Genomic DNA, 12,922 nt, shown 5'->3' with positions numbered 1-12,922 from the left:
GAACGGCCCTGACAAATAAATCCATTTATTGACATGAGAGGATACAGCAGTGAAATGGCCAGCTCCCAGTAAGTCCCCCACAGCTGTGGCCTACCAGCCCCACTCAGGCCAGTGGTGTTTCCTGTTGGTTTTTTAGTACCTTTAGTACTAAGAATTAATAATTGTATGAAAGAACAGAATAAACAAACATAGTAGTAAGTACAGGGAATGAGAAAATGCTTTAAACATTAACATTGTCTGATATGAGAAGCTTCTTATTACAGCAGTAAATTAGGAACAGGATACCATGAGAAAACTCACATTTGAAATGGTAACTCAGACTTGAAAAAGTTAGTAGAAGAGCTAGAAGGAACACTGGAAAGTAAATCAAAAGGGCTAGAAGCTTTAGAGACTGAGAAGTAACCCAGGGTTCCTAATTTCTAATTGTTAGGAAGTCTGTAGAAAATCTGGATATTTGTAAAATGTATAATAGTTTATAGAGAATATAAAATAATTTCCCATAACTGAAGATGCTAAATCTCTGTGCCCAAGATGGTGAAGAGAAGGACTGATAGCAGGAACAAAAGCACGAAATGTCTGCTCGAAGAACTCAGCGTGATCCAAGGCCTGTGGGTGAAGTGAAGGGAGCAGGCCCAGGTTCCCGGATGAGCACCGCCCGTACTCTAGAGCGTCCCGTCTGTGTTGGGAGGACTGGGGGGCTATTGCAGTGGTTCCCAGAATTAACACCATGGCTGTGACGAGTGAAACCCAGCCGTAAGTTACCAACGGTGGCATATAGGAGGCATCAAAAGCCCCAAGCTATCGTTATGAAGAAGCACAGTTGAGATCAACATAACTTAGCAGCCTCAAATATTACAATAGCGGAGTGTGACCACCTGCTTACACGACTAGCCTATCACATAATTAGCCAAGAGCACCGATACAGTACATCTTAATGAGAGAAGCAAAGTTGTGCACAGGCTTTTTGTTCAGCAGTTTCATAAATGACTGGTTTTGTATCTTTGCTTTTGGTTTTAGATAATAAAGCATTTATAATTGTCTTTGGCTGATGACATCAGAGGTTCAGATGTTTGTTTTGTTTTGAAGGTTGTTACGTTTTATTTTGTCTTGGAGTTTTCAACCTCTTCTGAAAATTTTTAAACCTAAACAAAAAAATTAATTTATAGTGAAGACCCATATTCTGTAATTGACATTTTATTGTACTTGCTTAATCACATATCTGTCTGTCCTGAATCCATCCATCCACCATCCATCCCTCCATCTTATTTGATACATTTCTGAGTAAGTTGTTGGCATCAATCAATGCACCTCTCCCTAAATACCTAAACGTGTGCGTCATTAGAGTTTGACATTCGTTTGGAGTTTCCATTAGATACATTTTGACTAGTGCATCTGCTTGTGTAACCCAAAGCCATACCAAGGTAGAGAACATTATTATCCCCACAGAAAGTTCCTTCCTGCTTCTCTGTCAATCTTTGCCTCTCCCGAGGCCACCACCCTAGATTAGTTTGGCCTGTGCTAGAACTTCACCTAAAGAAAAGTATGGATTATGTACCCCTTTGGGTAAGGCTGCTTCAGCTCAGGATGCTTTTGAGATTTATTTCTGTCACTGCAAGTAATAGAAGTTTTTCCCTCGTTGGTGCTGAGTGATATTCCATTGTGTGAATATGGCAGTTTTTTTATTCTTCTAATGATAGATATCTGAGCTTGTTCCAGTTTGGGGCTATAATAAATAAAGCTACTAGGAACATCCAAGTGCAAATGTTTTTCTGGGCATAGTGTTTTCGTATCTCTTAGGTGAATACATAGCGGGATTGCTGGATTGTGTGGTAATAGTATGTTTAACTTTATAAGAAACTGACTGTTTTTCCAAGTGCCATAGCGTTTTGCATTCATATAAACAATGATTGAGAAAAGTTCTAGTTGTGTCACCATTTCACCAACACTGGTTAGGTCAGTCTTTTTGGTTTTAGCCATTCTTGTGGTGTATGGTTCTATCTCAACAGTTTCAATTTGCATTTCCCTAATTAGTGATATTGAGTCCCTTTTCATATGCTGGTTGATTATTTCTGTCTTCTTTTGTTAAGTATCTGAGTCTCGCTTTTTTCTGGATGAATGAATGTACATTTTATTGTTGAGTCGTATGAGTTTATTTAGGATATGATTGTTTTGTCAGCTACGTCTCCCTAGTCTTTTCTCCCAGTCTGAAGCTTGCTATTGCTTTTTTTAATGGTGTCTTTGGGTGAGCGGGTATTTTTTATTTTAAGGAAACTTAACTTTGTTTTAATTTTCCTTTACAGTTATTGTGTTCTGTGACCTGTAAGAAACCTTTGCCTTGATCACAGAGATACTGTATTTTCCTCTTAAAGCCTTATGGTTTTACATTTGGGTCTGTGATCCATCTTGAGGTAATTTTGCGTGTGCTGTGAGGTAGGGCTAATCTTCACCCCATTAGACTTCCCACTTATTACAGTGTCATTTGTTGAAAAGACTTTTCCCTAGTGGGTTGTTTTGGTACCTTTGTTAAAATTCAGTGACACAGTAAGTGTGATTTCGTTTCTAGAATTCTGTTTCATTGATCTATATATTGATATATCCATCCAAAAATGATATATTACTAATTTGACTTTTTTATTTGTATAAAGTATTTTTGTATCTACATTTATGTGGAATACTGTTTGGTCTTTTCATTTTTTGTGATTTCTTAATTATGTAGCATTACGAAAGCTCTTGAAGGCAGGTAGTATAAGTCTTCCACCTTTGTTTTCTTCCTCACCCCCAAGATTATTTTGACAATTCTAAGTCCTTTGTATCTTTCTAGAAATTTTATTTTCAGCTTGTCAGTTTCTACCCTAAAAACTGCTGGGATTGCAATGATTTTTTTTTTAATAGAAATTTTATTGAGATATAATTCACATGTCATAGAATTCATCTGGTTTAAAGTGTAAACGTCAGTGGTTTTTAGTATATTCATGGGTACGGGTATGTTCAACTATCACTCCATTCAATTTTAGAACACTTATATCAAAAAGAAACGCTGTATCCTTTAATTATCACCACCTTACTCTCCCCACCCCTCACTAATCTTTCTATAGCTTTGTCTATCTGAACATTTTATATAAACATATATTATGTGGTGTTATGGACTGAATTGTGTACCCCCAAAATGTATATTTTGAAACGCTAAGCCCAGTTTTATAGTATTTGAAGTTGGGGCCTTTGAGGAAATAGTTAAGATTAAATGAGGTCATACGATGTGGCCCTAATCCTATAGGAATGGTGTCCTCACAAGAAGAGAAAGAGACACCGGAGAGCCCTCTCCGAGGATGCGGGGAGAAGGCAACTGTTTACAAGTCAGGAAGCGAGTCCTCCCCAGAAACCAACCCTCACGTACCTTGATCTTGGACATCTACCCTCCACAACTGGGCAGTGCTGTGATGGTTTGCTCAGTAAGTGTTTATATACTTCCGTGCTAATTTCTCCATGATAAGTACTGATGAGTATAATTGCTGTAGCAAAAAGAATGGAATTTAAGGCTTTTGAATATTTTCAAATTTTATTCCAGAAAAATGGTAAGTGTACATTCTGATCCCAATGGATAGAATCTCCCATTTTCCTGTACTTTGGCTATCATTGGGTTTCACTGTTTTCTTAAAGACCTTTGTTCATTTAGTAGCTGGAGAGTAATATATTGCCAAATAACAGAGGTCAGGCTCAACTAGATAACCAAAAAAAGTTTCCTGGAACCCAACACCTAGAACTGGGTGCTCGATAAAAATTAAGAGCCTCTGTGTGGTACCTTTCGGGGATTTGGGCGAGAGGGGGGCTGGGAGATGGCGGCCACACAGAAAAGGAAGCAAAGCCTGTGCCTGGGCAGTTAGTGGGGGTGGTGCTGACGTTTCCATGGAAATCTTCAGGGAAGAGCTGAACTGGAAAACAAAATAATTGAGCCACTCGCCCAGGGAGACAACTAGGAAAGTATTGAGCTGAGACTTTGTCACCTAGGGTGTGTTTGGGGTTTGAGTTTGTACCACCAACTTGTTGCAGGATTTCCTCAAGCTGGAAATTAATGTGAAAACCCCACTGCAAATGAGTTTACAACTATATAAAGTTACGAAGTGGAACAGCGAGTCCACCGGAACAAGTGAGCATGTAGAATTGGGTCTGTCTAAAGGATCGCTAAAGGATCTTTAGTGCGTGCCTCTAATATGTTAAAAACAGTGATGTAAATGAATCAAAAATATAAAGGAACAAAACGGGGGGAAATAAGACCGACTTTTAAAAGAAACAGGGAAATTCTACAAATGTAAAATAAAATCCTTAAAAGTATACAGTAAATTTGACACAGCTGAAAGAGGACCACTTAACCAGATGGTAGATGAAGAAAAACTAGGTTTGAACAAAGATGAAGTGATGGCAAATAACTGAAGATATAAATTGAGATAAGGGATGTGAGGTGAGAATGTCCAACATACATATAGTAGAAAAGCTAGGAGAAAATAGAAAGGGGATCAGAAGTATTTGAAGAGGAGATAACCTGAGAATTTACCAGAATTGGTGAAAGGCAAAATATGTACGTCAAATTTTAAAGTAACCATTACAAGAATACAAATAAAATGTGTAACTCCAACATAATAAAATAACTACAATGGAACAGGGAGGGAATATTGACCCAATGGGAGTGAAAAAAGGAGACAACACAAGCGTGGAAGAAAAATAACTAAAATAGAAAATGCAAAATAAGATGATAGAAGTTAATTCAAATAGCAATTAAAACAGTGTAATCTTAAAACCAAACTTGCCCTTCAGAAACTGTCAAACTCAATTTTTTTATAAAGTGGATTTTCCTGTGGTGGTGTGCATACAGCAAAACACTGTGACATAAAAGTTGAAAGTAAAGAGATAGAATATACTTGAGGAAAATTCTAACCAAAAGAAAGAAATAACTATATTAACATCAGAAGCAATAGATTTCTAAGGTACTATTGTTAAGAATAGACATAATTACTTCCTAATGATAAAAAGAACAAGTCACCAGGAATATAATTCTAAATTTGTCTGCTTGTTAACAGGGCCTCAAAATATATGACAGATGTTGTAGAGACTTGGAAGAGAAATTGACAAATCCATGACTAGATAAGGAGATTTCAGTGCATAATAAACAGACAAATCACCAACAATTTAGATGTGAAAAACAGAAGTGATCAGCTTGTTCTAATTAGCAGTTAGAGAATGGACATTCTTTTCAAGCACACGCAAAGAAAATTACATACTCAATTATAAGTCTCATTACATTTTAAAGAAACTGTATCAAAAAGGTAACATTCCCTGATTACTTTTAGAATATAGTTAAGGGTTTTTTTTAAGGTAAAAAAATGTACTTTGGGAATCTAAAAAGTTCTAAACTCTTAAGAGACCTAATAATGGAAAAAATATGTAACTGAATAAAGAAACCACATATCAGACCTTGGTGTCGAGCAGAAAATTAGTAGTTTTCAATGCTTATATTAAAAAGAACAGAGAATTGACAAAGCTGATCAACCAAAACAAGGATTTACAGAAAGAAAGCAAATATAAAGAAAGAAGTAAATTAAAAACAGAAAGGAAATGTACAGTAATGAAAATCAGTAAATCCCAAACTGGTTATTTAAAAAAGACTAATAGACAAGCCTCTTGCAAAATTAATCATAAACCATATTTTAAGTAGATAAGGTACCTTTTTAAAGAGAAGACTGAACAACGGGGCAGTCTACTTGAAAACTTCATCGAAATGGACAGTTTTCTAGAAGTAGCAATACAGATAGTGGGAAAGGACAGACAATGTAATACGTGGTATGTTCTCATTCACAGCTGTACTCAAGGTGGATTAGAAACCTCAAGGTGAACATCAGATTTAAGACAAAATACAGTAGAATCCTACCAAATATTGGAACCTGCCAAAATGATCATTGGCAGGGTCTGTCCACAAGAGAATGGATAAATTTTGTAAATCTATACTACATACCGTGTTTCCCCGAAAATAAAACCTCGCCGGACATCAGCTCTAATGCATCTTTTGGAGCAAAAATTAATATATCACATCACACAATCACCACATACTGGGTTTTATATTAAGTTTTTCTCTAAAAGACGCGTTAGAGCTGATTATTCGGCTAGGTCTTATTTTCGGGGAAACAGTAGTATAATGCAGCTGTAGCTACTTCACCTGTTATCAGAAACAAATGGCAGAAGCAAATGTACATGTTATAACTTGTGTAGTCTAAAATTTGAAAATACGTAAAATAATCTCATATTTAGTTACACAGTAAAATACACAAACATCCAGTGGAATGATAGACACCAAATTTTGGGGATGTTGGCCCCTAAGGAAAGTGAAGGGAGGGATGCAATTAGGGAAGGATACATAACAATAGGAGATAATTTCTATTATAATCTGTACTGTTTCATTTCCTAAAAAGTGGAGGGAGCGGTTTGGACAGAATGGGACAAGCGTGGGAATGTAAGAAGATTTTTCCAGGTTGGGTCATGTGCTTACGAGAGTTCATTGTGTGTTATAGTCTGTGACTCTCTACATATGAAACATCTAATGAAATGATTCATTGTTGTAAGGCACAGTTCTTTGATTACTTCTGAGGCTGATGATCTGGGGGGATTTTGGCTACTAATACGTATTTCTTTTAGCTTTGGATTTCCTGTTGGAATACTTTGCTCATAGTTCTATAGAGAATAATTTTTTCATACTGTTTGAAATTACCTTAATTTATTAAAGATAGTAACCCTGTTTCAAAGATATGTTTTACTAAAATATTTCCAGAATTTCAGATTAACTATTTATATGACTTTGTTTAGAAAGGTTTTCTCCACTTAAATAATTTTAAAATCAAGTTTTGGTTATTTCTATATAATGTATGATTCTGGGAGTACAGCTCTGCATCGCGATAGACTGGTTATTGGCGTCTTGTTGTTACTGAGGTAGATAATTGCTGTTTTCATTTGGGACCTTTCCATGGTACCCTGTTGCCAGTTCTGTTTATACCTTTGCATATACTCTTAGGGCAGTTTTCCACAAGAAAATTGCATTAGATGATCTAGAAGGTCTAGTGTTTTCTTGGCGACCTTCCTTAAAATCACTGTTAATCACTGTTCTCATCAATGATGCCTGTTGGTTTCCTTAACTTCCCTCCAAGTCACGTGTACAACTACTGCACGAGTGTTCACCAGTCGAACCAAGCTCGAGGGGCTGGCGTCCCTCCTTCTAAATCGAAAAAGGGGCAGACTCCTGGCGGAGCTCAATTTGTTGGCTTGGAATTATACAAAAGGCTTAAAGAATTTTTGAAGAATTACTTGACAAATCTTCTTAAGGTAAGATGTTTTACATATGTACTGAATATTTATAATAGAATGTTGTAGTAAAATCATGATTCCAATTTCAGTGCCAAATCTTTCGCTGTCCTTCGTTCATTGTTTTCATCGCTGACGTCTGTGGGAGGATGTTTTGCCGTGGCTTTTCTAGTCTTTTGCCTGTTAGGAAACCTTCATAAGCCGTATTCTGGTTTTTAATTTGTTAAATCAGAAATTTTTGATAACCTTACACCACAGTAGTATAGTTTCCTCAAATTACTAACCATTTTGTGATTGGGCTGTTAGAAATTGATGAACCTTTTGATTTAAAGCACATGGTCATGACTTCATACTGCCTACGTTGTGTTTTGAACTCAATGTGCTGTTCTGAATCAAAATGTATCAGTGATTGTAAAGTTACCCAGCCTTTGGTAATCACATCTTTGCAGTGTGATCTTGCCTTTTCCACATGGTCGTGTAGTCTTATTTCAGAATGACGATGAAACTGTGCCCCTGGTTATGATGGGTTTCCCTAGGACAGCCCTTGCCTTCCAATGTGGTTTCCTCCTGCTCTGAATCTGAGCCTTTCGCTTGGGCAGGATGGAGCTTTTCTCCTTTGTCTTCCGCCTTTTTCTTCTCAGTCTCCATCCTCTGTAACAAAGGCAGTGTCATGCGTTCCATCCAGCCCCAGGACGGGCAGGGGCCTCCTTCACCTGGGGCCACACATATTAAATAGAGTGCGTGAAGACATCTGTACTCGCCACGCTGGGAAATTTGCACTCTGAATATAGTTTAAAGATTTCTGATTTACAGATAACAGGCAAACTTTTCAGCATGCTCCAAAATTGTTTTTCTTTATAGACTTTACAAGCTAATTGGAAACTTAAACATGATTCTAATAGACTATAGTTGATGGCCCACAGGTGGTGACCAAGATAGTTCCTAAACAGTGTGTTTATGATGTCTTGCTGAAGCCACTGTGTCCATATTTTTATTCACAACATTTTGTAAAATGAACCCGGGAATTCTTTAAGTAAGGAACTTAAAGTAAGGAACCCTGCGTTGTGTGTGTAAAAGTACTCATAACCATGCTGTCAGAGAGATTTTTGCGTTTTAAAAAAGGTCATACACACTGTCATCCAGAAGACCTTAGCTTTGCGTTTCGTAGTTCGTTTCTTATTAGTGAAGTATAAATGAGCAACAATTTGGTTGTATCACGATATGGTCAGGTTTCCATATGGCTGGTTGGATTGCTGTGAACCGCACGTTTAGGGAGCTTTTCCACAGTGAAGACGCAGGCTGGGGGGGTTCCCGGGCTCCCAGGCCCGTGGTTCACAGAATTCCCTCCGTCCAGTTTCACCCTGACTGCGTTCCTGCTGCAGCGTATTTCAGAGGCACTACAGTTAAATGCCCAGTTTTTAGAGTCTAACACTTACTCTGGAGATGTCATTAATACCTAAGAAAGAAATTTCAAGTTCAGTTCAAATAGAAATGTGTGGTTTAACTTGCGGAAATCTCAGTAAAAATAATTTTGGTTAATGTACATTTTCCTCATGAGGTCTTGTTAAAAAAGAAATACTGTACCGTTACACTTATGTTTAGAAAAATGTAACATTGCCACAAAAAGCTTTGCATTTTTATAATGTTTAAGTAAATATAATGCAGAAGGAAGATGAAATAAAAAATAAATGGTGTTGGCCCCATGGTCTAAATTGTTAATAGGACATGTTAATTTTTTATCAGAGAGAAAATACCCAAAGGATGATTTCGAGGTAAATTCCTTATTTGTTAACAAAAAGTGATTACCTTCATACTCAAAGTTCAGGGTTCTTTTTATGGGTATATATTCATATTTAATACCATGGGGAAAGTTCCAGTTTGAGATGAAAGAATTTTTATTAAAATGCTCCCTCTCGTCTAATTTTCATAAGCTATATTCTTGTGAGAATTTGTATTAATGAGACATTTTTGTATACAGAATAATTTAAAGAACCCATCTAAAACCATGCACATCAATGTGTTTTAATACAATAGATTTTAGTTAACGTTCATCTTTATCGTGTGACAAATCCGTCATTTTAAAGCTTTGGTGACCTTGTTTTTAGGATGGAGAAGACTTGATGGACGAGAGTGTACTGAAGTTCTACACTCAGCAGTGGGAAGATTACCGGTTTTCCAGCAAAGTGCTGAATGGAATATGTGCCTACCTCAATCGACATTGGGTTCGCCGCGAATGTGACGAGGGCCGCAAAGGCATCTACGAAATCTATTCTGTAAGATTTCCTCAAATACATCCCGAATACCTGTTTTCTTAGTGATGCATCAGCTTTTCAGATAAGGGATCTAGACAAATACTAAGCTATTTTCAGACTGGTGGGTTCATTTTACCTTTGTTTTAATTTATCAGTAAATGACCCTTGAAATAGTTTATGGCAAGAAAGGAGAGGGTGAGTAAATGGGAGTTCTGAAACGCAACCTGCATACTTCTGCGTTCTTACGTCAGGTTCCTCCTCTGGTTGTTTGAGCAGCCAACCATCAGGGTTCCCTTGGAACTGCCCCGGTTGCAGCCCTGAAAGCCCGAGTCATGCCCTCACCTGAGACTCCGGCTTCAGTGACCCACCCTCACGGGACGCGCCCCTCTCGCTTTACAAAGTAATATAAGTAATGGTATTTACAGAGTTTAAAATTGAGGGGTTTTTAATATAGACTGCATGAAAATAAATTTTGAAGAGGCAAAACTGGAGTTGTTGAATTATCTTTGTTAATATGCTCCTTCAGTCAATGAGCTTTTTCTAGGCCCCCTGGTTTCTAAGTGTGGTCCCCAGATCTGCAGCATTGTCTCCACGTGGGAACTTGTTAGAAGTGCACGTTATTGGGCCTCAGCCTAGATTTCACTTAATTAGAAAGTCTGCAGGTGGGGCCCCGCTACCTGTTAGCGAACTCGCTGATACTGTCAGGTTTGAGAGCCTGTTGTAAAGCAAGCTGGTGACGGGCTGTCGGACACACAGACTGAACCACTGGCAGCAAATGTCCAGCTCTGCATGATGAGCTTCTCTGTATCCACAGTGTTAGTATCATAACAGTACTTTGTTGCTTTACTCTAGACAAATTTAATTGGAGGAAAAACATAAAGTGTATCACAGACGCAAGACACATTTTTATTGTTTATACTACACACAGCTCAATCTCTGTACCAAACGGTTACTGCTGCTTAATGGTACTTCGCGGTTATGTGGTTTTAACAAAACTTTCTGGGTTTGTTGTTCTGATTTGAGCTTTTTGTACTTCTCCTTTTCTCTTCCACTTACAAACGCTTTTTTGGGGACTGACAGTTATCAGTGTAGGAATCAGCGTGATTTGGGTCGATTTCCTCTTAGAAGCCTGCTTGACCTGAAATACCACATACACCCTCTAATAACATCAGAGTCCTAAAAATCCAGTTTTTTTAACCTTTTTTCTACCATATTCAATACCAGGTAAAGAAAATATGAAAAAGTACAAGTCTACTTTATAGAGTGTTTTTTTAAAAGAGTCATATTAGGACCGTCGAAGGCTGTCTTAACTTAGAAAAAGTGTTTGGAAAAAAGTTATTTTTAAAGGTGTGTCTTTCACGTCCACGGCATTGCATTCTTCCTCCTGCATTAGAGGCTGTGTATGTGTTACTCCTGCTTTATTAAAAATGCTTTCTCTTAAATACCACTTTCATGCTCTTCTTTTGGGGGGTGGAGGGAAGAAATACCCTCAGTGAAAGTTCAGTGTATGAATTAAATTTACATACAGTCTTTTCAGAAGTCTGTATCTTACATAAGCCCAGTTTTATCTATTACATTTGTGAAAAATAAGACTGCTAGCATTTATGTTTAAATGAGTTTCTTAGCAGTTTGTATTTGAGTGTTAAATTGTTATAAATTTGAATTTTATTTTAACTGAATAATACATCTCTCAACAAACAGTTTAAAAGTCATGTGCAAATTATAAAATTTCTCTTTTGGGGAGCATTTTTATAGTAATTTTCTAACAACCTCTGTGGAAGTTTAAAAGTCTTTTAAAAATGCATCATACATATATTCTCCCAGGAGTATAAGTAAAATGGGAAATTCAAATAACTTACGTACAGTAAACTGTATCTGTTTAATGTGTAGTTTGATGCCTTTACACTTATGCAAATCCATGAAACAAATCACCAAAGCAGGATACAGAACTTGTTAGATTTTTATAGTCTGTTATTTATTTTACTGAATATTAGAAAACTATGATGATAACTGGAATTACCTTCATTAAATGTGTAAGGTCAAAAATTAATTTGTCCCAGGGAACAATTTTATAGATTGAATCCACTGTTATCCTTTAAGCTGATATGTACATACTCTTAAATCCCAAATTTTCTTTTTATCTTAATTATTAAAATGTGAGCTGATAAACATCTGTACTTTGATACCTCTTAAAGTTGTTAATTCAAGAGAGTGGCTCTCTGATTTCATTGTAATGATAGAAGAATATCGATAAATATTTCAGGCTATTTCCTATGACTTCAGTCTTAGTAAAACATAGTGAAAGTATAGACATTTTATACTTCTCTTTTCTTTTCACCCAGCTGGCGTTGGTGACTTGGAGAGATTGTCTGTTCAGGCCGTTGAATAAACAGGTACCTGCTTATGTTACTTTCCTTTTAAAATCCCTTAGATCTTATTTCTTAGCCATTGTCTTCCTCCTTTGGAATGTCTCAGGAGTTATCGCTCCTCTTGCATTATTGAATCGATTTAAGCGTTTCAGAGCTGTGTTGTAGTATGACACATACCGTAGCCTGTAACACATGTATCTTCTTCCTGTGCCCTTTCTAAAGGTAACAAATGCTGTTTTAAAACTGATTGAAAAGGAAAGAAATGGTGAAACCATCAATACAAGACTGATTAGTGGAGTTGTGCAGTCTTACGGTAAACAATTTTCCTTTAATTTATTCAGAATTTTCCCATCAAATGTTAGTTGCAACAATATTCCACCAGATTTATTTTCAGACATTTTAGTGTTACCAAGAATATCGTTAGTATTTACAAAGGTACTCATAATTCTCTGTGTGATTCCATTTGCTATTATTACACATCATAAAAATTGTTTGATCCTTGTAACTAAAGGAAATTTTGATGGAATAGGCATGTGAATTATTTTTTGTCTGACCTCATACTGAATTACTGGATATATAATATGATACTGTCATTAGTAGAGCTAAATTATAATCAGAAATTTATATCAACTTGAAAAATTAAGATTGAAAAACGAATAATGTAATACAATGTTTTAAAAATTTAGGTGGCATTGTATTTCTTTAAAAGTTTAAAATTAGTCACTTTTATTCTTTTTATGTTTTTTAGGAAACAAACATTTTCTTTTTTTTTTTTAATTTATTGGGGTGACAATTGTTAGTAAAATTACATAGATTTCAGGTGTACAATTCTGTATTACATCATCTATAAATCCCATTGTGTGTTCACCAACACTTTCTAAATAAACTTCATGATAACTTTGAAACATGCCTGCCATGGGTCAGAATTAATTGGTTTTGTATGTCTTGGATTTTATTCTA

At 36.4% G+C, this 12,922-nt stretch overlaps 1 protein-coding gene across 5 annotated transcripts in view; it reads left to right on the top strand.

Moving 5' to 3' along the window:
• CUL1 (cullin 1) overlaps positions 1-12,922 on the top strand; it is a 77,508-nt gene that overhangs the window by 32,555 nt on the left and 32,031 nt on the right. For all 5 annotated transcript variants that reach the window (XM_074315217.2, XM_019739403.3, XM_019739402.3 and 2 more), the window contains exons 3-6: positions 7,188-7,362; positions 9,447-9,614; positions 11,936-11,986; positions 12,185-12,275. In XM_074315217.2, the coding sequence (XP_074171318.1) occupies positions 7,188-7,362; positions 9,447-9,614; positions 11,936-11,986; positions 12,185-12,275 (485 nt within the window). The remainder of the gene's footprint in view (positions 1-7,187; positions 7,363-9,446; positions 9,615-11,935; positions 11,987-12,184; positions 12,276-12,922) is intronic.

Source organism: Rhinolophus sinicus, chromosome 8 (assembly GCF_057876585.1).
Source record: "Rhinolophus sinicus isolate RSI-liver-muscle chromosome 8, RSI-T2T, whole genome shotgun sequence".
Taxonomy (NCBI): domain Eukaryota; kingdom Metazoa; phylum Chordata; class Mammalia; order Chiroptera; family Rhinolophidae; genus Rhinolophus; species Rhinolophus sinicus.
This window is presented reverse-complemented; position numbering and strand designations above follow the sequence as displayed.